At 42.8% G+C, this 25,579-nt stretch overlaps 1 protein-coding gene across 1 annotated transcript in view; it reads left to right on the plus strand.

Moving 5' to 3' along the window:
* cep162 (centrosomal protein 162) overlaps positions 1 to 25,579 on the plus strand; it is a 110,345-nt gene that overhangs the window by 52,929 nt on the left and 31,837 nt on the right. The window contains 7 exon segments of the mRNA XM_055636381.1: positions 317 to 486; positions 1,497 to 1,796; positions 15,938 to 16,090; positions 20,712 to 20,838; positions 23,033 to 23,196; positions 23,832 to 23,867; positions 23,869 to 23,937. Of these exon segments, the coding sequence (XP_055492356.1) occupies positions 317 to 486; positions 1,497 to 1,796; positions 15,938 to 16,090; positions 20,712 to 20,838; positions 23,033 to 23,196; positions 23,832 to 23,867; positions 23,869 to 23,937 (1,019 nt within the window).

Raw genomic sequence — 25,579 nt, forward strand, 5'->3', positions numbered from 1 at the left:
TTTTTTAAGGGCCTGTTTCCACGATGTATCTCTAAACTAAACTAAACTATGCCCTACTACACACTGTAGAGACGTATTGCTTTGATGTAAAGTGACGAGAATAATCTTAGGAAGTATTGTATAAGATATTTTTTATAAAACTATCATCATTTGATTGGTGTTCTATTCTTACCATGTTCATCTCTTTATATTATGTATTATGCTAGTCTTTTTTTTGTCAATGCGAGTTATTTATCCTCCACAAAAATTAAATCATGCTTTTTATGCTGAAATGATAGTATATAATTTTTTACTTTATTTCCCTTTTCTCAACTAGGACAGTTATTTATAACACAGACAATCAGATCAGAAAAGCAAAAACCTGCAGAAAATAATCTTGAAAATCCACTGTTTACTTCAATGCAGTCATCCTTTACACCACTTCAGCGACAGATGAACAGTGGGCCAAATCATACAAAATTACTTGGTGGCCTCGCACCAGAACAAGTAAAGCAACATTCTTCCTGTCAATAGATCGATAATAAATTCACCATGTGTAAAGAAATATTTGCACTTATACTATACCTATTACATACCTAAACAGAGAACATAGACTGAAAGAAGGGTCCCGACCCGATACGTCTCCTATCCATGTTCTCCAAAGATCCTGCCTGACCCACTAAATTACTCCAGCACTTTGTGCCTTTTTGTGTAAACCAGCATCTGCAGTTCCTTGTTTCAACATAGAACAGTGCAACACAACAACAGGTCTTTCACCCCACAATGATTGTGCCGAACATAAGTTCAAGTTAAATTAGTCTGATTTGTCTGCACATCATCCATATTCTTTCTTTCCCTGCATATCCTTGTTTCTATCTAAAACCCTCCCAAACACCAGATAATCAGAATAATTATTAATCACATTAAGGTATTAAAGTATAAAGGAATATCTGATATATTCCTTAATGGCATTTATATTATCTATGGCACACCAAAACATAGACCATATACCGAAATAAGGCTCCCGACCCAATTATCTGCAGCGGTAGAGTTGCTGCCTAACAGTGTCAGAGAGCCGGGTTCGATCCTCACTACGGGTGCTGTCTGTATGTAGTTTGTACATTCTCCCCGTGACCTGCACATGTTTTCTCCGGGTGCTCTGGTTTCGTCCAACACTCCAAATGCGTACAGGTTGTAGGCTAATTGGCATGGTCGAATTGTAAGTTATCGTTAGTATGTGTCGTCAGGATAGCATTTGTGTGCGGGGATCGCTAGTCAGTGCAGACGCAGTAGGCCAAAGGCCCTGTTTCGGCGCTGTATCTCTAAACTAAATAAATAAGTCAACTCGAACCATAATACTGTGTATAAAATAAGTTTAAGTTAAAATAAGTATAAAATCTGGCTTTTGTTAATGAGTCTGTATCAGGATTACTGATGTGCAATGTGCTGACGATCTGTAAAGTCAGAGGATAGATACTTTATGTATATTTCCTACAATACCATACTTTTTGTTATAGCTAATTACAAGAGACAATTGGGAGCTTTCAAAAGGAAATGGACAAAGATTGTCGGAGCCCGGTAGCGTATGTAGGGAACTTGTCCTACTGCAAAAACTAGAAGAGGCACATGAGAAATGGAGCACAGAGCACGGCCTGGTTGAAAAGCTGAAAGAAAAGCTGGAAAGGAAAGAAGAAGAACTTGTTGGCAAAAATGAAGAACTGAAGAAACTTCCTCAATTAAATGAGGAGATTTACATGCTTCAATCAAAGGTAAATATATGCTTTGGGAGTTCTCAAAAACTATACAAGCAGAAAAAACCCAACTGAAAATGTGTTTTAAAACAGGATGGATTACCTAAATTTGAATCATTGTATATCTGCAATTTTTTTTTAGGTCTGATTATATAAAGCTGTTTTTGATCTGATTAAATAATGCAGTTTTTGATGGATAAGAAACGTGATTACAAACAGTTAAACTGTTGCCGTGAATATTTTTGGTCTCTGCATTCGACTACATAAATAACAAATAAATAAGAAGATAGTCACAGCCAACATCAGTATGAATCTTGATCTGTAAGTGTGTTGGGGTTATGGGGGGGAAGGCAGAGGAATGGGGTTGAGAGGAAAAGATGGATCAGCCATGATTGAATGGCAGAGTGGACTTGATGAGTTGGGGGAACAGGTTACGTTGGAATGGGTACATCACACTGGAATTTCATTTAGATTTCTTGGGAAGAGATTTTTCCATTGTGGGGATGGGGGGGTGGAATAGGGGAGATATTTCATTTACTCAGGAAAAAATTGCAATTTTCTTTGTGGGATGGGGGAAGCTCCCTATTTCATTGTGGGGAGGTTGATTAGGGGAGAGGTTTAATTAAGAGAATTTTCCATGGGGGGGGGTGGAATAGGGGAGAAGTTTCATTTCCAGAACTTTCCTTGGGGTGGTGGGATGGGGGGGGGGGGGGGAGAGGTCAGGTCAGATTTCATTGTGGGGGGGGGGGGGGGGGGGGGGGGGGGGGGGGGGGGGGGGGAATAGGGGAGAAGTTTCATTTCCAGAACTTTCCTTGTGGGATGGTGGGGACAGTTGAGGGCTATGGGTGAGTGGTGGAAACGGGTTGCGTTAGGGGAACGGGTGAGTGGTGGGTTATTGCGTTGGAGGAACGGGCCCAACGGGTACCACTTGGATTACTATATATTACTAAAACTCTCATCTTGTTTGTTAGTGAGTCTGCCTGTTTGATTCATGCCCTGAATTATGCCAAAACGGTACACGATAGCGCTACAATTTTTGGACTACCTAACTCACCATTGTCCTGTGGTGTGTTTTTTATCAAGTTTCGTTCAGATTGATGTTAAATTTTACAAGTTATTCACATTTTTATCTTTACAAAATCCAGTTTGAGATTGGTCCGTCTTGGTCTATTTATAATTAAAACATAACTAAACCCAACCTTCCTTTTGTAGCAATTTTGTAGCCTGTTTTGCCTGATCAGCACTGCAATCTAATTTAACTGCATTTCAGCTTTTTCATGATGAAAGGTCATTCAAGTTGAACATCCTCCTCATTTTCTCCCCATCATATACACCATGATCCGCTGTGTTACTCTGACACTTTGTTTAATTTAAGATTTCTGCTTCTGCAGTTTAATGTATCTCCAAAATATCTTAAGTTCAGTTTAGTTTAGAGACGGAGCATGGATACATGCTTCTTGGCCCACCAAGTCCATGCCGACCATCGCTCGCATTAGTTTGATGTTATTCCACTTAGACATACAGCAGGAAACAGCCCCTTCGACTCACTGAGTCCATGTCGACCAGCGATCACCCAGTACACAAGCACTATCTACACACTATGGACAATTTACAATTTTACCGAAGTCAATCAACCTACAGACCTGTATGTCTTTTGAGTGTGGGAGGAAACCGGAGCACACAGAGAAAACCCATACGGGCACAGGGAGAACATTCAAACTCCATACAGACAGGACCCGCAGTCAGGATTGAACTTTGATCTCTTGCCCTGTATTGGAGTAACTCTACCACTGTGCTGCAGGAGTTGAGTTTGCACGTTCTCCTTGTGAGTTTCATAGAAACATAGAAAATAAGTGTAGGAGGAGGCCATTGGGCCCTTCGAGCCTGCACCGCCATTCATTGTGATCGAGGCTGATCATCCACAATCAGTAACCCGTGCCTGCCTTCTCTCCATATCCCTTGATTCCCCTAGAGGTCTATCTAACTCTTTTTTAATCATATTGAAACATATAAGATTATTAAAGGTTTGGACACGCTAGAGGCAGGAAACATGTTCCCAATGTTGGGGGAATCCAGAACCGGGGGCCACAGTTTAAGAATAAGGGGTAAGTCATTTAGAACGGAGATGAGGAAACACTTTTTCACACAGAGTTGTGAGTCTGGGGAATTCTCTGCCTCGGAGGGCGTTAGAGGCCGGTTCTCTGGATACTTTAAAGACAGAGCTAGATAGGGCTCTTAAAGATAGCGGAGTCAGGGCATATGGGGAGAAGGCAGCAACGGGGTACTGATTGTGGATGATCATATTGAATGGCGGTGCTGGCTCGCAGGGCCGAATGGTCTACTCCGGCACATATTGTCTATTGTACAAATTCATCCAGTGAATTGGCCTCTGTGGCAGAGAATTCCACAAATTCACAACTCTCTGGGTGAAAACGTTTTTTCTCATCTCAGTCCTAAATGGCCTCCCCTTTATTCTTAAACTGTGGCCCCTGGTTCTGAACTCCCCAAACATTGGGAACATTTTCCCTGCATCTAGCTGGTCCAGTCCTTTTATAATTTTATAAGTTTCTATATGATCTCCTCTCATCCTTCTAAATTCCAGTTGGGTGGCACTCCACTCGCCACTGCCTGCCATTCTGACAGGGACCCGTTTGTTCCTACTCTTTGTTTCCTGTCTGCCAGTCAATTCTCTATCCATGTCAATACCCTACCCCCAATACCATGTGCTCTAATTTTGCCAACTAATCTCCTGTGTGGGAACTTATCAAGAGCTTTCTGAAAGTCCACATACCGTACACCCACTGGCTCTCCTTCATTCATTTTACTTGTCACATCCTCAAAAAATTCCAGAAGATTAGTCAAGCAGGATTTCCCCATCATAAATCCATGCTGACTTGGACCACTCTTTTTACTGCTATCTAAATGCGCCTATTACTTCTTTAATAATTGACTCCAGCATCTTTCCCACCACCGATGTCAGGCTAACTGGTCTATAATTCCCTGTTTTCTCTCTCGCTCCTTTCTTGAAAAGTGGGATAACATCAGCTACCCTCCAATTCACAGGAACTAATCCTGAATCTATAGAACATTGGAAAATAGTCACCAATGTGTCCACGATTTCTAGAGCCACCTCCTTGAGTACCCTGGGATGCAGACCTTCAGGCCCTGGGTATTTAATCAGCCTTCAATCCCATCAGTACCCAATACTATTTCTCGCCTAATGCAAATTTCTTTGTTCCCTATATCCTCTGTCCTCTAGTGCATCTGGGAGATTGTGTGTGTGTCTTCCTTAGTGAAGACAGAACCAAAGTACCTGTTCATCTCTTCTGCCATTTCCTTGTTCCCCATAATAATTTCACTTGTTTCTGCCTTCAAGGGATCCACATTTGTCTTTACTAATCTTTTTCTCCCAACATACCAAGAAGCATTCTTGGCCAGCTTACCTTCGTACTTCATCTTTTCACCCCATATTGCTGTTTTTGTTACCTTCTGTTGTCCTTTGAAAGTTGCCCAATCCTGCTACACTTTGCTATGTTATACACCTTGTCTTTTAGTTTTATTCCATCCCTAACTTCCCTTGTCAGTCACGGTTGCCTCTTACTCCCCTTAGAATCTTTCTTCCTCTTTGGAATGAAATGATCCTGCATCTCCTGGATTATGCCCAGAAATTCCTGCCATTGCTGTTCCACCGTCATTCCTGCTAGGATCCTTTTCCAGTCGACCTTGGCCAGCTCCTCTCTCATGCCTTCATAGTGCCCTTTGTTCAACTACTTTTCTGATTTAACCTTCTCCCTCTCAAATTGCAGGTTAAAACTTATCCTATTATGGTCACTACCTCTTAGAGGTTCCTTTACCTTGAGTTCCCTTATTAAATCTGGTTCATTGGTCAACGCTAAATCCTGAATTGCCTTCTCTCTGGTAGGCTCCAGTACAAGCTGCTCTAAGAATCCATCTCGGAGGCATTCTGCAAACTCCCTTTCTTAGGGTCCAGAACCAACCTGATTTTCTCAGTCTACCTACATATTGAAATCTCCCATAACCACAGTGGCATTACCTTTGTTACATGACAATATTAACTCCTGCTGCAACTTGCACCCTATATCTAGGCTGCTGTTTGGGGGCCTGTAGATAACTCCCATTAGTATCTTCTTACCTTTACAATTCCTCAATTCTATCTACAGCGACTCTACATCGTCAGCCCCTATGTCATCCCCCTGCAAGGGACTGAATTTCCCAGAGCTACCTCACCTCCTCTGCCCACCAGCCAGGGTGTATAACCCTGAATATTCAGTTCCCAGTCGTGATCCTCCTGCAGCCATGTCCCTGTAATCCCCACAATGTCATATCTACCAATCTCCAACTTTACTTCTTATACTTCATGCATTCATACAATACTTTTAATCCATAACTCACCTCGCCTTTCACATTGAATCCTTTTTCACTTGGCCATACACTCCTATCCCTTTGAGAGCTTTCTGCCCCATTAATTCTGGTGTCTTTCTTAACGTTTTCCGTACTCTCTTTCCCGTTAACTCCACCCTTATATATCCAATTTGTCTGTTAAGGTGCAACCCATCCCTTTTGTACAATTCATCCTTGCCCCAAAACAGATCCCAGTGGGCTAAGAATCTAAATCCCTGCCCCCTGGAATACACCCAACTGTGTAATGTTCTCTCTGCTGTTTCTGTCTCTAACCAAACCAATTCTGTCTTTGACCCAAGTTCAGCATACTGCTCACCATCATGCAGTTTTCTCCATTTTAAAATTACATGTAATTCTATTTTGAAAGCTACTACATGTCCCTCTGGTGCTCTCAAGTCTCCAGTATACCTCGGATGAGAAGTGGCCCCCCTAATGAGGTCCACGCCTACCCCCCCCCCCACTCCTAATTACTTGGACACCTTTCCGCTTGAGGTTTTGCACCTTAATGCGTCGTCCTCGGCGTTTTCCCCCCCTACTCGTAATTCATGACTGCGCTCGTCTCTGCCAGCAAATAAAGCACTATAATTGCACATCAAACAATTATTGCCTTGTGGAGCTATCTGTCGCGCAATAATTTCGGACTCACCCCCCCAACCGCACACGGGGACGCACTCTGACGAGAGCCTAGGTGACTCTCTAACAATCTAGATGGAGGTGGGGGGTTGATTGGGGTCGGAGTTTCTGGTGTGACGGAAGTGTGTAAGATGTGAGGAAGGGGGGGGCGTGAGGGGTTAGACGGGGAGATGATGTGGAATAGGTGAAGGGAAGGGGGAGGAAGGAGAGAGAGAGGACTCGAACGGAAAGAAAAGGAATGAATGGAGGGAGGGGAGGAGGGTAGCGTGATTCAGGGGGAGAAGAAAAGGTTATGGAGGGAGGGGGGAAAAGTGATGTAAGGATAGAGTGTGGAGTTTAGGGGGGGGGAGGAGAGAGGAAAAAGAAAAAAGGAAAAGAAAAAGGAAAAAAAAAACTATTAACACAAGCAGAAGGCGTGGACCAGTTGAAACGAAAAGCTGAAAGGGGGGGGAGGGAAACTGGAACCAAGGCTCAGCAAGGAAGCCGAGGAGAAAATGAGATCAACCAAATATGGTCAGAAGGTAGAAAACAACTTTATACAAAAAAGACCTCGGGAGTGCAGTGTGTTAGCCGTAAAGATGTGGTGAGCCCCCCAAGATCGTTGTCTGTAGAGTGGTGGTAGTGGGTGATAGAGCTTGTCGTAGCAAGTGCCGTAGTATGTATCTATGTGTGTTTTGTAGGGTAGTTGTTTAGGGGGGAGAATAGTTTGGTGCGTATCTGTGAGTGTCGTGCTGTGGTACAGTGAATGGGATGTGTAGTCTAATGCTCGGGTGGTGTGTGTGATGGTGGGGACCATGTCGGGAGCGGAGACGGGTGTGGTGTGGTATTAGGTGTTTGGTGGTGGGTGTGAGCGCGTATATGCATAGCTAAGACGAATTGGAACAGTTTCACTGTGCCTGCGCAGGGAGGAAGATTGTCCGTGGATTTTTTGGGGGTGTCAACAGAACAAATCAAAGTGTAGGGTAAAGCAAATGGTTGTTTTGTTCTGCTAAGACAAGATAAGGTATGGTTTTTTTGTTGGTGTATGCTTAATAGAAGGCAGGTGTGGAAAAGATGACGAACTGAAAAGAAGAAGAGAGAAAAGCAGTAAAAACGAAAGAAAAGAAGCGGGGTTTGAGGAATAATAAAAAAGAAGAGGAATACTACTACAATAAAAACAGAAGGGCATTACTAAGTATATTAATATGAGTTTAGAAAAAGAATTAAGAGAGACAAAAAAGAATTTGGGGAGTATATAACAATCTACAAAACTATAAGTAGAATAACAAATAACAAAGAACCAATAGTCCGCATCAAAAACAAGAAGATAAAGGGTATGTTGTGAACTGTAGGGTACTATTGGGGATTTAGACAGAGAAGGATGGGAGATAAAGTTATAATGTAAGGGTGGACATAACAAAAAGGATATAGTATACAGAGGAAAAAAAAACACCCACGCAACAGCGATCGCTGGGAAAAACTGCGATGGAATCGGTTGTCCAGACAAAGATTGAAGAGGTATAAAGGGAATGTTAGACTCAAACTCAATACAAATAAAAGCGTCAAAGAATAATTTAGATTTAAGAATGAAAAATAACTACAGTCCAAACGTTGTTTAACTTACCACAACCAATAATCACCTTAACCAAAATATATAAATGAGAATAAGATGAAAGTGGTTGAGACATAGTCAAAAAGTAAGAAAGAAAGATAAAAGAAAAAGTGTTGGTAGGCCAGTAAAAGGAACTCTAAATAGTCGGGATAATACCAAAGTAGATTGTGGACAGACTCAGTGGGAGAACAGCTGAGAGCCTTGGATGAGGTTAAGAGTAAAAACAGCCATAAAAGCATAAACAAGTGCCAAGACAGTGATGCATTGAAACGGAAAAGGAAAGGGGAAGGTAAAAGGGACAACTACACAGGGACGAACGGCAGATAAATTCGTAAGAGGAGAGGGCCTACATAAATGATCCACACGGGCCAACCACAATTGGGGAACATAATATTTTCAGCTGGGTTACACAACCAGTGCGAAAAGCAGGGTAAGCCAAAGAGTCGTAGTACGGAAGGTACTACCCCAGACGATATGCAGACTCTCCGTGCACCAGAACTCAGCACCACAAGACGAAGGGTATTGAAGGGGGCTACAGAGTGCACGTGTGGACGCAAAACAAGCAAAGGGGGAAACTAAGTAAACAACCACCAGCCACCGAAACATGTATGAATAGGCTCTCAAAAAGAAGCGTAAGCGCACTATCCCTACTAAATGTCATAGAATCGATGGGAAATCCAACGGATGAGAGAGGGGTCACGTTAGAATAGTGTGTTCAAAGGATGTATGATTACTAGGTCTAGACTTGGATGCCATGTATCAGCCTACGGGAGGACCTGGTTAGAAAGTACGATATCATCAAATGAATCAAAACAGGAAAGTAAGGCACACAAATAAGGGAGGTGGTCGGAAAGATGCATGGGAAAGGGTCAAGCATATCGAAACAAAAAATATATATTATAGCGGGGTGTCGGTAGTTCATTGGATAGTCATAGGTAATATCTTAATATATTGTGTGGCGGCGTTGTGAGCAGATAGGTGGTGCGGAAAAGTTGAGGTACTGAGACATAAGTTCAAGAGAGCTGAGCATACCGTGAAACGCGATTGGAGGGTGTAGAATAGACGTAGTCTACACAAGAGAGATGACGAGATTAGAAAAACTATACCCGAACCGCCACGTGGAAATTCTTTATGAGCTTGCAGTAACTCCGAATATATAAACCCTTTGAATAAATTTGGGATGCGACACTTCGCATGGTGAGACCGTGTTCAGGGCTAATTTGGGCCGGACTGAACAGGGGGAAGACGGGAAGGAAACTATAGTCCCACGGGTTGATGCGTAGTGATTGGCAGTTGTTGGGGGGTCGGCGTGTCGGAAGAGGGGGAGAGACGGGGGGGCTATAAGTGGAAACAGAGGTTAGTGGTCAATTGGTTAGATATTGCTGCAACGATTGTCGTATAGGCTGTCCCAGCCGACCTCTCCTGCCCAGCTGCGTTGCCGATGGATAAACATTAGTGCGGGAGAGACCTGTGGAACAAAGCCTAGATTAACGATGTGAGCATAGCATATTCGGGGCCAGCCGGCGTGGGGGTTGGTCAGTCAAAATCGAACACGGGACCCAACCCGGTGGTTCCTCCAATTGCGCAACCCGAGGACCCAGACCTAGGCCCTCCCGTTGTTAGAATCGACGAACCAACCGGGGTGGTGCTGGCAAATTTCGCGGTTCAGTGGGGTGCTATCAGTACACACGAGCATGCGACTAACTTGCAAAGCCGTGGGATTTTGTTGAGAGCAGGAAGTGGATAGAAGGGGGATTGGTGAGAACCGCACCATGCGGCCCGGTCGCGGCTCTAGGACAGGAAGTAATATGTAGACGAGAGCCTTTTGGGTGGCACGAGAATATAGCTAATTTACAGATAGGGAAGACGGTGAGTGTAGACAGAGAGGGGGGAATTGAATATCTAAACAAGTGCGTTAGACAAAGAGGAAGCGAAAAGACCGAACTAGCTGCCGGGCTGGGTGGGAATATGGATGGAACATGTACGCTGATTGGCCTTCCGCGGATTCAAGAGGGAGGGAGGCTGGCATGTACGGGGGCAGGGAAGGCCCCCCGGTTGGTACATGAATTAGCCACGACAGCAAACAGTGGAGAACCCCGAGTATCTGGTCTGGTGGAAGGGGGGGGGGGGTCGGCTAGCCAGCGGACAGGCCCAATGCGACCCAGCATGGCCGATCGGGGAATCCCGGGATAGGCAGCTGGCAGCCAGGGCCCCGTCGCAGGGACACTCCATCCAAGCAGGCTCACCGCGGGGGCCCGCGCCGCACGCGGCCGCCAGCCTACGAAAGGCGGCCTACCGCGCAGCCGCGCGGCCCCGACCCACCCCCCCACATGGGGGGGCAGCCACACGGCAGAACGGCCTGGCATCGAGGCCATCGCCCCCCTGGGTTTTCGAGGATAATGGTGGGGGGGAGGGAGGCCAGCGGGGGCGGGTCGCTGGCTACAGTCCTGTTATTCTGGTTGCTCGCTAGACGCCTTATTAGTAGGCTGTGTAGGAAGGAACTGCAGATGCGGGTTTAAACCGAAGATTGACACAAAATGCTGGAGTAACTCATTGGAACAGAGAACATCTCTGGAGAGAAGGAATAGGTGACGTTTTGGGTCAAGACCCTTCTTCAGACCCCAAATGTCACCTACTCCTTCTCTCCAGAAATGCTGCCTGTCCCGCTGAGTTACTCCAACATATTGTGTCTATCTCAGGTTTGTAGGCTAATTGGCTTGGTAAAATTGTAAATTGTCCCTATGTGTGTTAGTGCACCGGAATCACTGGTGTGCCAATGGGCTTGTTTCCACGTTGTATCCCTAAACTAAATAACTTCAGGCCCCTTTGATCATTTGTCCAACATTGTTTTTATCCACCACCCCATCTTATTATTTTGCCCCATCCCAACCGAACATCTCCCTGAACCCCTTCCAATTCTCCACAACAATCATCTATCCCCAGTTCTCTTAACAATCTGCTATCCAATTGATTTCCTCAATGTGGCTGCTATATTGCCAAGGTTACATTTGGCTAATTTTTGTAGAGGAGAATTAGCACAAAAACAAATCCTGCCTTATAAAAAAATGCTGAGATATAAATGTTATTTGCGGAGAATTGACACGGCCTTGATTCAATCCTACAATTTGCAATAAGAATGATCAAAAATGCAATCAAGATACATTAAAGACCTAGATGGTCTCGATTTCACAAGGATTACTGAGCTACAGGCTTAAATAAATGAATGAATGAATACGTTTATTGGCCAAGTATTCACTTACAAGGAATTTGCCTTGGTGCTCCGCCCGCAAGTGACAACATGACATACAGTGACAGTTAGGAATGACACATAAAGCATTAAACATTAATAATAAAACATTATTGATTAAACATGTGAATTAAATAAAGTACCAGAGCAAAAGGAGGCTACATATTTTTGGTTATTGTGTAGAGCTACTACTCGTGGAAAAAAAACAGTTTTTATGGCTGGCTGTGACAGCTTTGACAGTCTGTAGTCGCCTTCCAGAGGGAAGTGATTCAAAGAGTTTGTGGCCAAGGTGAGAGGGGTCAGACTCGTTCGTTCGCTTCCTGGCCCTTGCAGTGTACAGTTCGTCAATGGAGGGAAGGTTGCAGCCAATAAACTTCCGAGTTGATCGGACGATTCATTGCAGCTTCCGGATGTCGTGCTTGGTGGCTGAGCCAAACCAGATCATGATGGAGAAGGTGAGGACAGACTCTACGATGGCCGTATAGAATTGGACCATCATTACCTGTGGCAGATTGTGCTTCCTCAGCTGCTGCAGGAGGTACATCCTCTGTTCTGTCTTTTTGACTGTGGAGTCAATGGCAGCCCCCGCCCCCCACTTAAGGTCCTTGGAGATGATGGTTCCCAGGAACTTAAAATACTCCACAGATGTGACTGTGGTGTTGTTGATGGTGAGTGGGGGTGAGGAGAGGGGGAGCACTCCTAAACTCTACTATCAATTCCACTGTCTTAAGAGCATTGAGCTCCAGGTTGTTGCGATGGCACCACAACGCCAGTTGTGTCACTTCATGTCTTTAGGCAGAATTTTTCCCATCCTGGATCAGTCCAATCCGGGTTGTGTCGTCCGCAAACTTGAGAAGCTTGACAGAGGAGTCAGTGGAGGTGCAGTCATTGGTGTAGAGAGAGTAGAGGAGAGGGGAGAGTACGCAGCCTTGCGGTGCTCCTATGCTGAGGGTTTGCAGGTCCGAGATGTGCTTTCCCAGCCTCACATGCTGCTTCCTGTCTGTCAGGAAGCTGGTGATCCACCGACAGAGGGGTTCAGGCAGTCAACTCTTATTTGCAGATGACACAAAGCTGGGTGGCAGTGTGAACTGTGAGGAGGATGCTGTGAGAATGCAGGGCGACTTGGACAGGTTGGGTGAGTGGGCAGATGCATGGCAGATGCAGTTTAATGTGGATAAATGTGAGGTTATCCACATTGGTAGCAAAAACAGGAAGGCAGATTATTATCTAAATGGTGTCAAGTTGGGGAAAAGGGAAAGTACAACGGGATCTGGGGGTCCTTGCTCATCAGTCACTGAAAGTAAACATGCAGGTACAGCAGGCATTGAAGAAAGCAAATGGCATGTTTGCCTTCATAACACGAGGAGTTGAGTATAGGAGCAAAGAGGTTCTTCTGCAGTTGTATAGGGCCTAGTGAGACCACAACTGGAGTATTGTGTGCAGTTTTGGTCCCCTAAATTGAGGAAGGACATTCTTGCTATTGAGGGAGTGCAGCGTTGGTTTACAGGGTTAATTCCCGGGATGCAATATGCTGAGAGAATGGAGAGGCTGGGCTTGTATACTCTGGAGTTTAAAAGGATGAGAGGGTATCTTACTGAAACATATAAGATTATTAAAGGTTTGGACACGCTAGAGGCAGGAAAAATGTTCCCAATGTTGGGGAGTTCAGAACCAGGGGCCACAGTTTAAGAATAAGGGGCAAGCCATTTAGAACAGAGATGAGGAAACTTTTTCACACAAAGAGTTGGGACTGTGGAATTCTCTGCCTCATAGGGTGGTTCTCTGGATACTTTCAAAAGAGAGCTAGATAGGGCTTAAAGATAGCGGAATCAGGGGATATGGGGAGAAGGCAGGAACGGGGTACTGATTGGGAATGATCAGCCATGATTACATTAAATGGCGGTGCTGGCTCAAAGGGCCGAATGGCCTACTCCTGCACCTATTATCTATTGTCTAACTCGGAAAGTTTGGAGGGTAGTAGCTCTGGCACAATGGTGGTGAATGCAGAGCTAAAATCATCAAACAAAATCCTCGCATAGGTGCTGGAGGATGAAGTGCAGGCCCAGGTTGACTGCGTCATCCACAGATCAATTGACCTGATATGCAAACTGCAGAGGGTCCAGCAGGGGGTTTGTGATATTTTTCAGATATTGGCCAGCACAAGCCTTTCAAAGGTCTTCATGAGTACAGAGGTCAGTGCGACAGGCCTGTAGTCATTAAGATCATCAAAATAATAGGTGATGTTTTGGGTTGGAACCCTTTTTGCAGTCTGAAGAAAGGTTCCAACCAAAACGTCACTTATTCTTTTTCTCCAGGGATGCTGTCTGACCCGCTGAGTGAATTAAAGAGCTGAGATGAGAGTGACTGCCTCTCTCTCTCCCTCTCAACTGAGATGTCAGCATTTAATTAATTGTGGCACTGATTCAATCTGGAAAAGCTGAAATCAAACGGTCATTAAAGGAAAAACACTCTGGTGGTTGGAATCTTATCGTGCAGAAAGGAAAATGGCTTTGGTTGTCAGAAGTCAGTGGAGCAGCAAGAAAATAGAAACACCAGCACCTGCAGTTTCTCCTTCAAGTTGTACATCATCCTGACTTAGAAATTTAGTTCCACTCCTTTGCCATCACTAGACCTTCATCAGAAGGACTGCACAATTCTAGAAGTCGGCGAGCCTTCATCTTCTCAGAATTAGAGATAGGCAATAATTGCTGGCTTTGCCGGTGATGCAGGTTCTGCAAATTCATTAAAAAGAATAGCATTTATTTAGTCATCTCAAGTTGATACTAGGTTTAGGTTTATTAATGTCTCGTGCACAGAGATACAATGAAAAGCTTTGTTTTTCATGCTATCCTATCAAATCAGATAATGCTATACGTTGATACAATCGAGCCAGACTCGAGTATAGATTCAGATTCAGATTCAGATTCAATTTTAATTGTCATTGTCAGTGTACAGTACAGAGACAACGAAATGCATTTAGCATCTCCCTTGAAGAGCGACATAGCAAACGATTTGAATAAGAAATAAATAATAAGTGTCCGGGGGGGGGGTGATTGGCAGTCACCGAGGTACGTTGTTTAGTAGAGTGACAGCTGCCGGAAAGAAGCTGTTCCTCGACCTGCTGGTTCGGCAACGGAGAGACCTGTAGCGCCTCCCGGATGGTAGGAGGGTAAACAGTCCATGGTTGGGGTGAGAGCAGTCCTTGGCGATGCTGAGCACCCTCCGCAGACAGCGCTTGCTTTGGACAGACTCAATGGAGGGGAGTGTGGAACCGGTGATGCGTTGGGCAATTTTCACCACCCTCTGCAGTGCCTTCCGGTCGGAGACAGAGCAGTTGCCATACCATACTGTGATGCAGTTGGTAAGGATGCTCTCGATGGTGCAGCGGTAGAAGTTCACCAGGATCTGAGGAGACAGATGGACCTTCTTCAGTCTCCTCAGTCTCCTCACACAAAGCTGGAGTAACTCAACAGGTCAGGCAGGCATCATCTATGGAGAAAAGGAATAGGTGGTGTTTTGTATTGAGACCCTTCTTCAGACTGAGTGTCAGGGGAAAGGGAAATGAGAGATATAAACAGTGGTAAAGAGACATATAGAACAGATGAATGGAAAAATATGCAAAATAGTAATGATCAAGGAATATCAAAGAGGAATATCAAATGGGTCAAAGGGGAAGATATTGATTGCAGAATATATTTCTCAGCATTGCCACGCACCAGTTCCAGAGACAAAGTCCAATGCCCGTAGTGGAGTCGAGGTGAATCAGACGGCATTCTAGTTTAAGGTAGACACACAATGCTGGAGTAACTCAGCGAGACAGCATCTCTGGAGAGAAGGAATGGGTGACTTTTCGGTTCAAGACCCTCCCTCATACTCTAGCTTATGGTAGATTAATGTAAGGCTGGATTTGTATGCACTCCAAGTTTGCAACAGAAACAGGATTCTTTCTGTCAAGGGCACATATAAATCTAGTGAAGATTTTGTATAAAAAAACAATAATCTGAGTATTTTGAAATGTTATTGTTGAGCTTTATATTTCTCATAAATTTAAATTAAATTATATATTAAATTGTATGTGCATATTTTCTACATTATAAGGCTGGTAAACAAATCACCACACCTCCCTTCCAAGCCATAGAATATCTGAAATCATACAAAGGCTCTTCACAATGGATTTCAATTCTAGTGGATTTGATGCTTTTCATACATCTCGAGTGTATTAATATATTCTAGTCACTCTATTAGTGACACATTGGTATTTAGGCAGATTTAACTGTATTTAAAACAGATTTAAACAATGTCCTCTAATTTTTGAGTTCATATGAGGACTTTATTTTTTGCTTTTTCATCAGGGAACAGTTGAAGAAGAAGAATATGAAGCAAGTGTCAATCCATGATGTACAGCCATCTGAGCAAAATAAAAATCAGAATATTGACGACTTGGTTTCACAGCTTAGAATTCAACAGGTGAGTTCTGCTCTTCAAAGATTCAATGGATCTTTATTATCACATGTATCGAGGTACAGTGAAATTCTTCTTTTTGTGCATACTATTCAGTAAATGATTGCTATACATCAACACAATCCCAGATTAAGTACAAAGTGCAGAGATATAGCCCACTGAGACTGTATACTAGAGTCACCAGGTTTTGGCGCCATTTCTAAAGTCCGAGCTGCAGCTGGCCATAAAGGCCCGTTATCCTGACTGAAGGGCCTCCAGCCATTGCCTCTATCCAGATCGTCCAGCGAACCGTCGTCCCTCTCCTCTCTCGGCCATCTTCACCCTTTGTGCCCTGGGGGCACGTCCCACAGCCGATCTCGCGAATGCGGAGGGTAAAACCCTCTGGATCTTTCACCGGCCCTTTGTTCTTGCGTCTGCCGGCACCGACTCCCATACTCTCCAGTCCTCGGGGATGAGCACGGGCTGGGCTTGGTGGCTTCCCTCTACAGGTTCTGCGGCGTACAAACAAGGCCTTCTGCCAGTGATAGCCGCAGCCTGATGGGTCGTTCTTGAAGCTTTACATAGAAACATAAAAATTAGGTGCAGGAGAAGGACATTCGGCCCATCGAGTATTATGATCATGGCTGATCATCCAAAATCTGTACCCCGTTCCTGCTTTCTCCCCATATCCCTTGATTCCGCTAGCCCTAAGAGCTATATATAACTCTCTTGAAAATATCCAGTGAATTGGCCTCCAGTGCCTTTTGTGGCAGAGAATTCCACAGATTCACAACTATCTGGGTGAAAAAGTATTTCCTCATCTAAGTCCTAAATGGTCTACTCCTTATTCTTAAACTGTGACCCCTAGTTCTGGACTCCCCCAACATGGGGAGCATTCTTCCTGCATCAAGCCTGTCCAATCCCTTAAGAATGTTATGTTTCCATAAGATCCCCTCTCGTCCTTAATTCCAGTGAATACAAGCCCAGTCGACCCATTCTTTCATCATATGTCCGTCCCGCCATTCCAGGAATTAACCTGGTGAACTTATTCTGCACTCTCTCAATAGCAAGAATGGCCTTCCCTAATTTAGGAGACCAAAACTGCACACAGTACTCCAGGTGTGGTTGATAAGGTTCATTACTTAAAAAACAGACAACTCACAAAAAGGTTAGGTAAACCAACTCAAACTTTACTGATCATCAGCCTGCGGAAGTGACGGGGATACATCAGTCAAGTAAGCAACAGACACTTGACTTCTCTGCACCACCACTTCAATGAACAAAGATTTGCATGGTGTTTTATACAGTGTGTCACTTGTCACATTCCAAATATGTTAGTCATGGTCACAAGATGCATCCAACATACATCACTACAGGACGAGTCTGAGCTTGTTGGTTGTCTCTCTTATCTATTAGTAGACACATTTCAAAGGCATCTTATCAGTTGGAACTTCCAAGACAAGACATTTCAAAGGCATCGGTCTCTTATCAGTTGGTACTACCAAGACAAGACATTTCAAAGGCATCTTAGTCATTGTCTCAATATACATCCACATGAGACGAGCCTGGTCTTTTTGCACCTCCCCTTTTCTTAATCTGACACCATTCTGATAATGATCTGCCTTCTTGCCACCAAAATGGATAATCTCACATTTATCCACATTATACTGAATCTATCTTGCATTTGCCCACTCACCCACCCCATGAAGTCATCCTGCAACCTCATAGCATCCTCCTCGCAACTCACTCTGCCACCGAGCTTTGGAATCGTTTATATATATATATATATATATATATATATATTCCTTCGTCTAAATCATTTATATATACGTGTGTATGTGTATATGTATATTTGAGGAAGGACATTCTTGCTATTGAGGGAGTAGGTTTACAAGGTTAATTCCCGGGATGGCGGGACTGTCATATGCTGAGAGAATGGAGCAGCTGGGCTTATACACTCTGGAGTTTAGAAGGATGAGGAGGGATCTCATTGAAACATATAAGATTGTTAAGGGCTTGGACACCCCAGAGGCAGGAAACATGTTCCCGATGTTGGGGGAGACCAGAACCAGGGGCCACAGTTTAAGAATAAGGAGTAAGCCATTTAGAACGGAAACGAGGAAACACTTTTTCTCACAGAGTGGTGTGTCTGTGGAATTCTCTGCCTCAGAGGGCGGTGGAGGCAGGTTCTCTCTATGCTTTCAAGAGAGAGCTAGATAGGGCTCTTAAAAATAGCGGAGTCGGGGGATATGGGGAGAAGACAGGAGTGGGGTACTGATTGAGGATGATCAGCCATGATCATATTGAATGGCGGTGCTGGCTCGAATGGCCGACGCCTGCACGTGTGTGTGTGTGTGTGTGCGTATATATAATAAAATAAAACTGTAAAGGAAGTGCTTTATTATGTAATATCCAAATTGTATGAAGGAATTGTGTTCAAAAACTTTGAGCTTTGAATTTTTTCACAGTATTTGAACAGGCCTTTGCAATACTGGCAGTTGAATACCAGAGCAATGGTAGAGAGAAATTCCTGAAGTTTATATAGTGGAGGGAATATCCTTTCCTAATCATTCAAATCAAATCCTTTTGTCACACACGTCTTTTCAACTTTTGCCTTTGTTCAAAAACCACCCTCGCCTGTATCGACCTTTGTCTTGCCCCTCATCGCCACCAGCACAATCAGTCTGTAGAAGGGCCCGACCCAAAATGGCACACACTCACGTTATCCAGAGATGCTGCCTGAGTTACTCCATCACTTTGTGTCTTTTTTTGTAAACCAGAATCTGTAGTTCCTTAATTCTATATCACTCTATCTATCAGAGTTAGTTCAATATTGGCTGCATTTGGTCCATATTCCTCAAAATATTTGCTATCGATGTTCTTGCTCAAACATCTTTTAAACGTTGTTTCCAGTTTCTACACTTCCTCTGGCATTTCGTTTCATTTAGATTATTTGAACCTTGTTCACTTTATTTCAATTTTATATTTTGCAACACAATGGAAAAAATTGAGAGTATTTGGGAAACATAAACAGTTTTTGTGTACATTCAGAATGTGATAAGAATTACTTTAACTGTTTTATATACTAACCATTTTTAATCATGCATCAAACACTGCTGTGAACAATTGCAGTAAAACAATGGAACCAATTACAGAGGAAAATACTAATTTTATAAGATGTGTATCTTTGCAATGCAATGTGTGTACAAATTCAAATAGTAAATAGGACTTCTCATATCAGATAACTAAAGGTTTATAGTAATTATGGTCTGAATAGGTAGACAAGATGGAGAGACAAGCCGAGTGATTTATTTTTGAGCCTTACTTAAATTTATTATTGGGCACTTTAATAATAAGGCAAATCAGGAAATTATTTAAAAGCACACATAATACTCGTATACCTTTTAAGAATCCAGTTTTTTCTATGTACATAATTTGATCATTTTTAATTTCTGTACTCCATCTGTTCGTTTTATGACATTTTTGTTTCTTTGTATAACAGCAAACCCAAATAAATCTCCCACAAAGTGCTGGAGTAACTCAGTGGGTCAGACAGCATCTCTGGAGAAAATGTTTGCTAGCGATGGTCCCTGGCCCACTGAGTTACTCCAGCACTTTGCGTGTTTGTTTGTCAAATAAATCTGAGTTTCGTCATTCTCTTTCTTCTTTTTTCCAGTTACTTTTACTGTTCATGGTTTGTTTTGGCAAACTATGAAACAGCATTGTGGTGGTTTACTGGTTCTAAACCACTTAATCACTTTCTTTATTAAATTGTATTATTAAAAGAAGTGAACTAGGAATATCTGCTCCTCTCAAACACCACTGAAAAGATATTTTGCGACTTAATGTCAACTCTCATTTTGACCTTTATTCAAGTTACTGAATTTTTTTTTTTTTTGGTAATTGATGTACATGCATACAGCATAGTTGATACTGTGGCAAACTTCTTGACGGTCAGTTTTTATCCTGACTTTTGTCTTTGGATAGTTCTATTGCTTTGTAGGACATTATTTTTGATTACCTTTTCCTACCCCTAGAAAGGGCACAAAACACTATTCCCTTTTCATGTATCTATAAGTTGTAAATGGCTAGATCATAATCATGTATTGTCTTTCTGCTGACTGAAAGGCACACAACAAAGCTTTTCACTGTACCTTGGTACACGGGACAATAAACTAAACTGAAAACTGGCACAGCACTAGAGTTGCTGCCTAACAGAGCCAGAGACCCGGGTTGAGCCAGATACCCGGGTTGGTCAGTTTAATACTGTTTGATACTGACTACGGATGCTGTCCGTATGGGGTGTCCACGTTCTCCTTGTGACCGCATGGGTTTTGTCCGGGTGCTCCGGTTTAATCCCACATCACAAAGACGTATTGGGCTGTACATTAATTGGTGTCTGTAAATTGTCTCTAATGTGTAGTATAGAACTAGTGTACGGGTGATCAATGGTTGGCGTGGACTAGGTGGGCAGAAAGGCCTGTTTCCACGTTATATCTCAAAACTAAACTAAATTACCCACCATAAAGAAAAACATGCTTCTGCAAATTACCTCCCACACAATATTTGACATATTATGGGTCTACTGAGTGGGAACTTGATGCTCTATCTGTGATTTTAATCTATTTTGTTTGATCCCAACTTTCAGAGAGAAGAGGTTAAGCTTACAGAAGAGATTAAAAAACTTAAACAAGAGAAACAAGCATTAGAGGTGGACCTAGAAAAAATGAAGAAAGAATGTAATATGGCTAAAGAACAACTTACTAATACCTCAGGCGAGTTATTGGTTGTGCAGTTAACCAATTCCTTTGTTGGGATTGGATAATTATTCAAGATAAATAATGAAGAAGTATTAAAGCTGGCCTTAAATTGCAATGATTTGACCAGAAGACATGAAGTTAGTAATTTTCAATTCTATATTGTTAAAATGTAAAGACATGCAAATCTTTTTAGGAAAACACAAAATGCTACAGGAACTCAGTGTGTCCGCTAACATCTGTGGTGGGAAATGAACAGACAATAACAAACGTTTTTGCAAGCTGATGGAGTGATTTAATTTGCACAGATAAGATGGACACATCATATAACCATATAACAATTACAGCACGGAAACAGGCCATCTCGACCCTTCTAGTCCGTGCCGAACACATAAACTCCCCTAGTCCCATATACCTGCGCTCAGACCATAACCCTCCATTCCCTTCCCATCCATATAACTATCCAATTTATTTTTAAATGATGAAAACGAACCTGCCTCCACCACCTTCACTGGAAGCTCATTCCACACAGCTACCACTCTCTGAGTAAAGACATCAGTCTGTAGAATAGTCCTGATCCGAAACCTCTTCTGTCCATTTCCCTACACACATGTTCTTGATGCATTGAGAATCCAGAGCACTTGTTTTTTGCTTAAGATTCATCCATAGACTCTTGCTTCCCAATATTTTCTACTGTAACAATATTCTTAAGTACATCGGTTGCTGCTTAACCAATAGTATTTTGAATATTGATCTACCTAGCTTATTTTTCTATAAATATTAACCATATTTCACGTGAAATTATCCAGTTCTTAAAAACAGAATATGACTTTCAGTTCTTCCTTTGGTAATCTGTTCTTGTATCTGTTGATAAATTACTTATACTTTTGATTTCTTATTTATGGACTGTCCCCAGGGTTTGGAAAATCTGTACCATTTGGATTCCTCCTCAATCTAAATACTTCATCATTACAATCGTTTTGAACATTTTTACTCAAGCTTTGCAAATTTTCCCCACCCACTGTGCCCCATCAATGCTCTTCAGGTCTCCAGCACAGAGTGGATAAATGGAGTGATTTATCATTGTGCCCTGCAACCATAGAAGTAATGGCACAGATTGATTGCCTGTTTTTTTGTTTTTTTTAAACTGCACACTATTAATTTCCCTTGATTTCAAGGCTATCAGAATGTATTTCTCCTTTCAGATATTTTCCTTTAAAAGGTCGAATTCCTGGAAGATTTACTTATCAGTAATTATCTGTTTCCGCTACCTGAGCTCTCTGCAGCCTTCATGCCTCAAAAAAATGCTCATACATTTTGTAGAAAATTGAAAGCAGACCAAATAACATTAAACATCAGCAGGTCAAGCAGCATCTGTGGAGGGAATGGATATGTGACATTTCAGGTCCAAGTAATCATTTGGACTGGAGAAGGGTGCAGATCTGAAATGCCGTCTGGTTGCAAGTGACACATATCCTTCTATTCCCAGCATCTCCACGAGCCAATCTAAATGCTTCTTAAACAATTGAATATTGTGAGCAATTTTTAGCACCATATCTGTGGAAAGATGTGCTGGCTCTGGAGAGGGTCCAGAGGAGGTTTACAAGAATGGTTGCAGAAATTAGTAGATTGACATATGATGAGCGTTTGATGGCACTGAACCTGTGCTCGTTGGAGTTTAGAAGAATAAGGGAGGACCTCATTGAAATGTACAGATTAGTGAAAGGCTTGGATAAAGTGGATGCGGAGAGGATGTTTCCACTAGTGGGAGAGTCTAGGACCAGAGGTCATAGCCTCAGAATTAAAGGACATTCTTTTAGGAAGGAATTTCTTCAGTTAGGGTGGTGAATCTGTGGAATTCTTTGTTACAGAGGCTTTGCTGTGGAGGCCGTCAGTGGATATATTTAAGGCAGAGATACATGGATTCTTGATTAGTATAGGTGTGCGAGAAGGCAGGTGAATGGGGTTAGGAGGGAGGGATAGATCAGCCATTGTTGAATGGCGTAGGCATGATGGGCCAAATGGCCTAATTCTGCTCCTATCACTTGTGACCTTATGATAAACTTCACTTTCTTATCTGCTGTGGCCACCACACCTGCACGCCACACCGCCCTGTGTAAAAGAAAAAAAAACTTGCCCCGCACATTTCCATTAAACTCCCCCTCTCCACCTTGTAGCTATTTGTATTCTGACTTTTGTTTTAAAAATCCAGGTGATAAAGATTTTGTAATGAAAATAATGGAAGAACAGAATAAGCAAGAAATCCATCGTCTCACCAAGAGGTTGCAATGGTATGCAGAAAACCAGGAGATGTTGGACAGGGATACCGCACGGCTTAAAACAGCAAATGGAGAGATTGAGAAGCTAAAGGAACAGGTACTGAATACACCTGGCTGATTAACAAAGAATTGGATGTCAGATAGATCTTGAACTATCTGAGTCTTTTCTCAAGACAGTTGAATAGTTATTACTGAATCACTCCGAACATCTGTTACATAATGCTATATTTTTGTGTGCTGTGCTACTCTATTTTTCATGGCCTGTTCATATTCTTCACATTAGCATCATTTTGCAGTCACATAGAATCAGATTTACCAATGCTTTGTATATCAAAGTCTCTATTATAATCATAGTAATACAGCATGGAAACGGGCCCTACGGCCCAACTTGCCCACACCGACCAACATGTGGGCTTGCCTTTGGCCCATATCCTTCCAAACCTGTCTTATCCATGTATCTGTCTAATTTTTTCTTAAACGTTGTAATAGTTCCTGCCTCAACTACCTCCTCTGGCAGCTTGTTCCATACACCCACCGCCCTTTGTGTGAAAGAGTTACGCCTCATTCCTGTTAAATCTTTTCCCTCTTCACTTTAAACCTATGTCCTCTGGTTCTTGTCAATCCTTCAGCTTCCAATTACCATTATTATAGTTTTAGGTTCCTCGGTCAAGTCTTTCAGGGTACATTTGCAAACTCACCGTTTCTTCAATTTACTCTCTTCAACTTTAACAGATTGAAAAGCTTGCAGCTGATTCCAAAAGTCAGAAATTCACCTCCTGAGAAACGTGCAAAGGGCAGAGCACTTGAAGCCAAGCGAATTCAGGACCTTGAGCGACAAGTATGTACTGTTTATTTTTTCGAACTCTGGTTGCCAACTTGTTATTAACATTATAAAGTAATGGAACACCAATTGGAATACAGTAGGAAACGCTCAGTAGGAAGGTTGCATCATCTATGGAAAAGTGTGTTGAGTGCCTAGAACACGTTGCCTGGGGCGGTGGTGGTTGAGGCATATATGATAGTGGTATTTAAGAGGCTTTTGGATAGGCATATTGTTATGCAGGGAATGGAGGGATCTGGATTATGCGCAAGTCTTGGCATCATGTCCAGCACAGACATTATGGGCCGAAGGGTCTGTTCTTGTGCTGTACTGTTCCACATAGAACTGGAAAAGTGAGAAATCAAGTTAGCTTTAATGTTGGAGAGAGGGTGGGGAAGGATGAATAGTTAAATGGGAATATCTGTGATTGGGTGGGGCAGGGTATCTGAAGTGATTTCACTGTTTTACGGAGCTGTAAGCTGTTCCTCCACAATACAACTTTGGTCTTGTCGTTCATTACCTTGTGTCCTCGGTGACATTTTAGCTATATGCCCACAGAGACATTTGAAGCACCTCATTGTTTGGGTATGGCCCACACTATATGCATGATGCCAAAATGGACCACTTTTGGAAGGGTCCATCCTGAGCAAACTCTCTCTTTCTTTGTTCCTCTGGCCTAGCATTCCATTATCACTGTTCCAAACCTTTGACTTTGAGAGGGATTGTAACCCCTTTGCACCCTGCCCTCCTCCAAACTTTGATTATTTTATTTTGTCAATCTTGTTCATTTTCATTGCCCAACTTCCTTGTTGCACCCTATTAAATGTTTCCATCCTCCAGCACTCTCATACTTACTTCCCCAACCTGGGGATTATTTTTGTCAGCTTCATTGGCTCTATCTTCTTTAAAAAACTACATTTAACAAAATTTCCTTCTGGCTTGTTTCACTCTCCGATCCACCAATATTGCTTCTTCTTTTCTGCCTCCTGGGACTACCCCGTGCCCCATGGTTTTGTAAACCTCAGTCTCTTCCACTCAATGCCATAATTACCCCACTCTCCAACATTTCCTTATAACTCAAACCTTCTAGACCAAGTAACATCCTCATAAATCTTTTAGCTGTACAGCATAGAAATAGGCCCTATAGTTCACACTCATTCATTCATTTACACAAATCCAATTTTATTCTCCTCACAAACACTTCATCCTGCCCCAGATTCTACCACTTGCCTCAACACTCAACACAATCACATGACTTCAATTACTGGGTTAATTAATCTATTAATTAATTTGCATATCTTTGCAACGTGAGAGAGAGCTCACTTGCCCATAGAGTGTAGGATATTTTTGAGGCAGATGTAGATAGATTATTGATTAATGCGAGTGTCGGGTTATGGGGAAAAGGCGAATGGGGTTGAGAGGTGGATCAGCCAGGATTGAATGGCAGAGTAGACTTGATGGGCGGTATGGCCAAATTCTGCTCCTATCACATAAACATGAATATGAGACGGGGGTGACCTTATGGAGGTTTATAAAACCGCGTTGGAAATACCTAGGGTAGCCATCTTTACTCTAGTTTACAATTTCAGTGACCAGGATTGATAGTCTCTCGAGTTGTGAGGCAGTAATTTTACGTGCTGTGCCACTATGCCACCCGAAT

Source organism: Leucoraja erinacea, chromosome 5 (assembly GCF_028641065.1).
Source record: "Leucoraja erinacea ecotype New England chromosome 5, Leri_hhj_1, whole genome shotgun sequence".
In the NCBI taxonomy this organism is placed as follows: Eukaryota; Metazoa; Chordata; class Chondrichthyes; order Rajiformes; family Rajidae; genus Leucoraja; species Leucoraja erinaceus.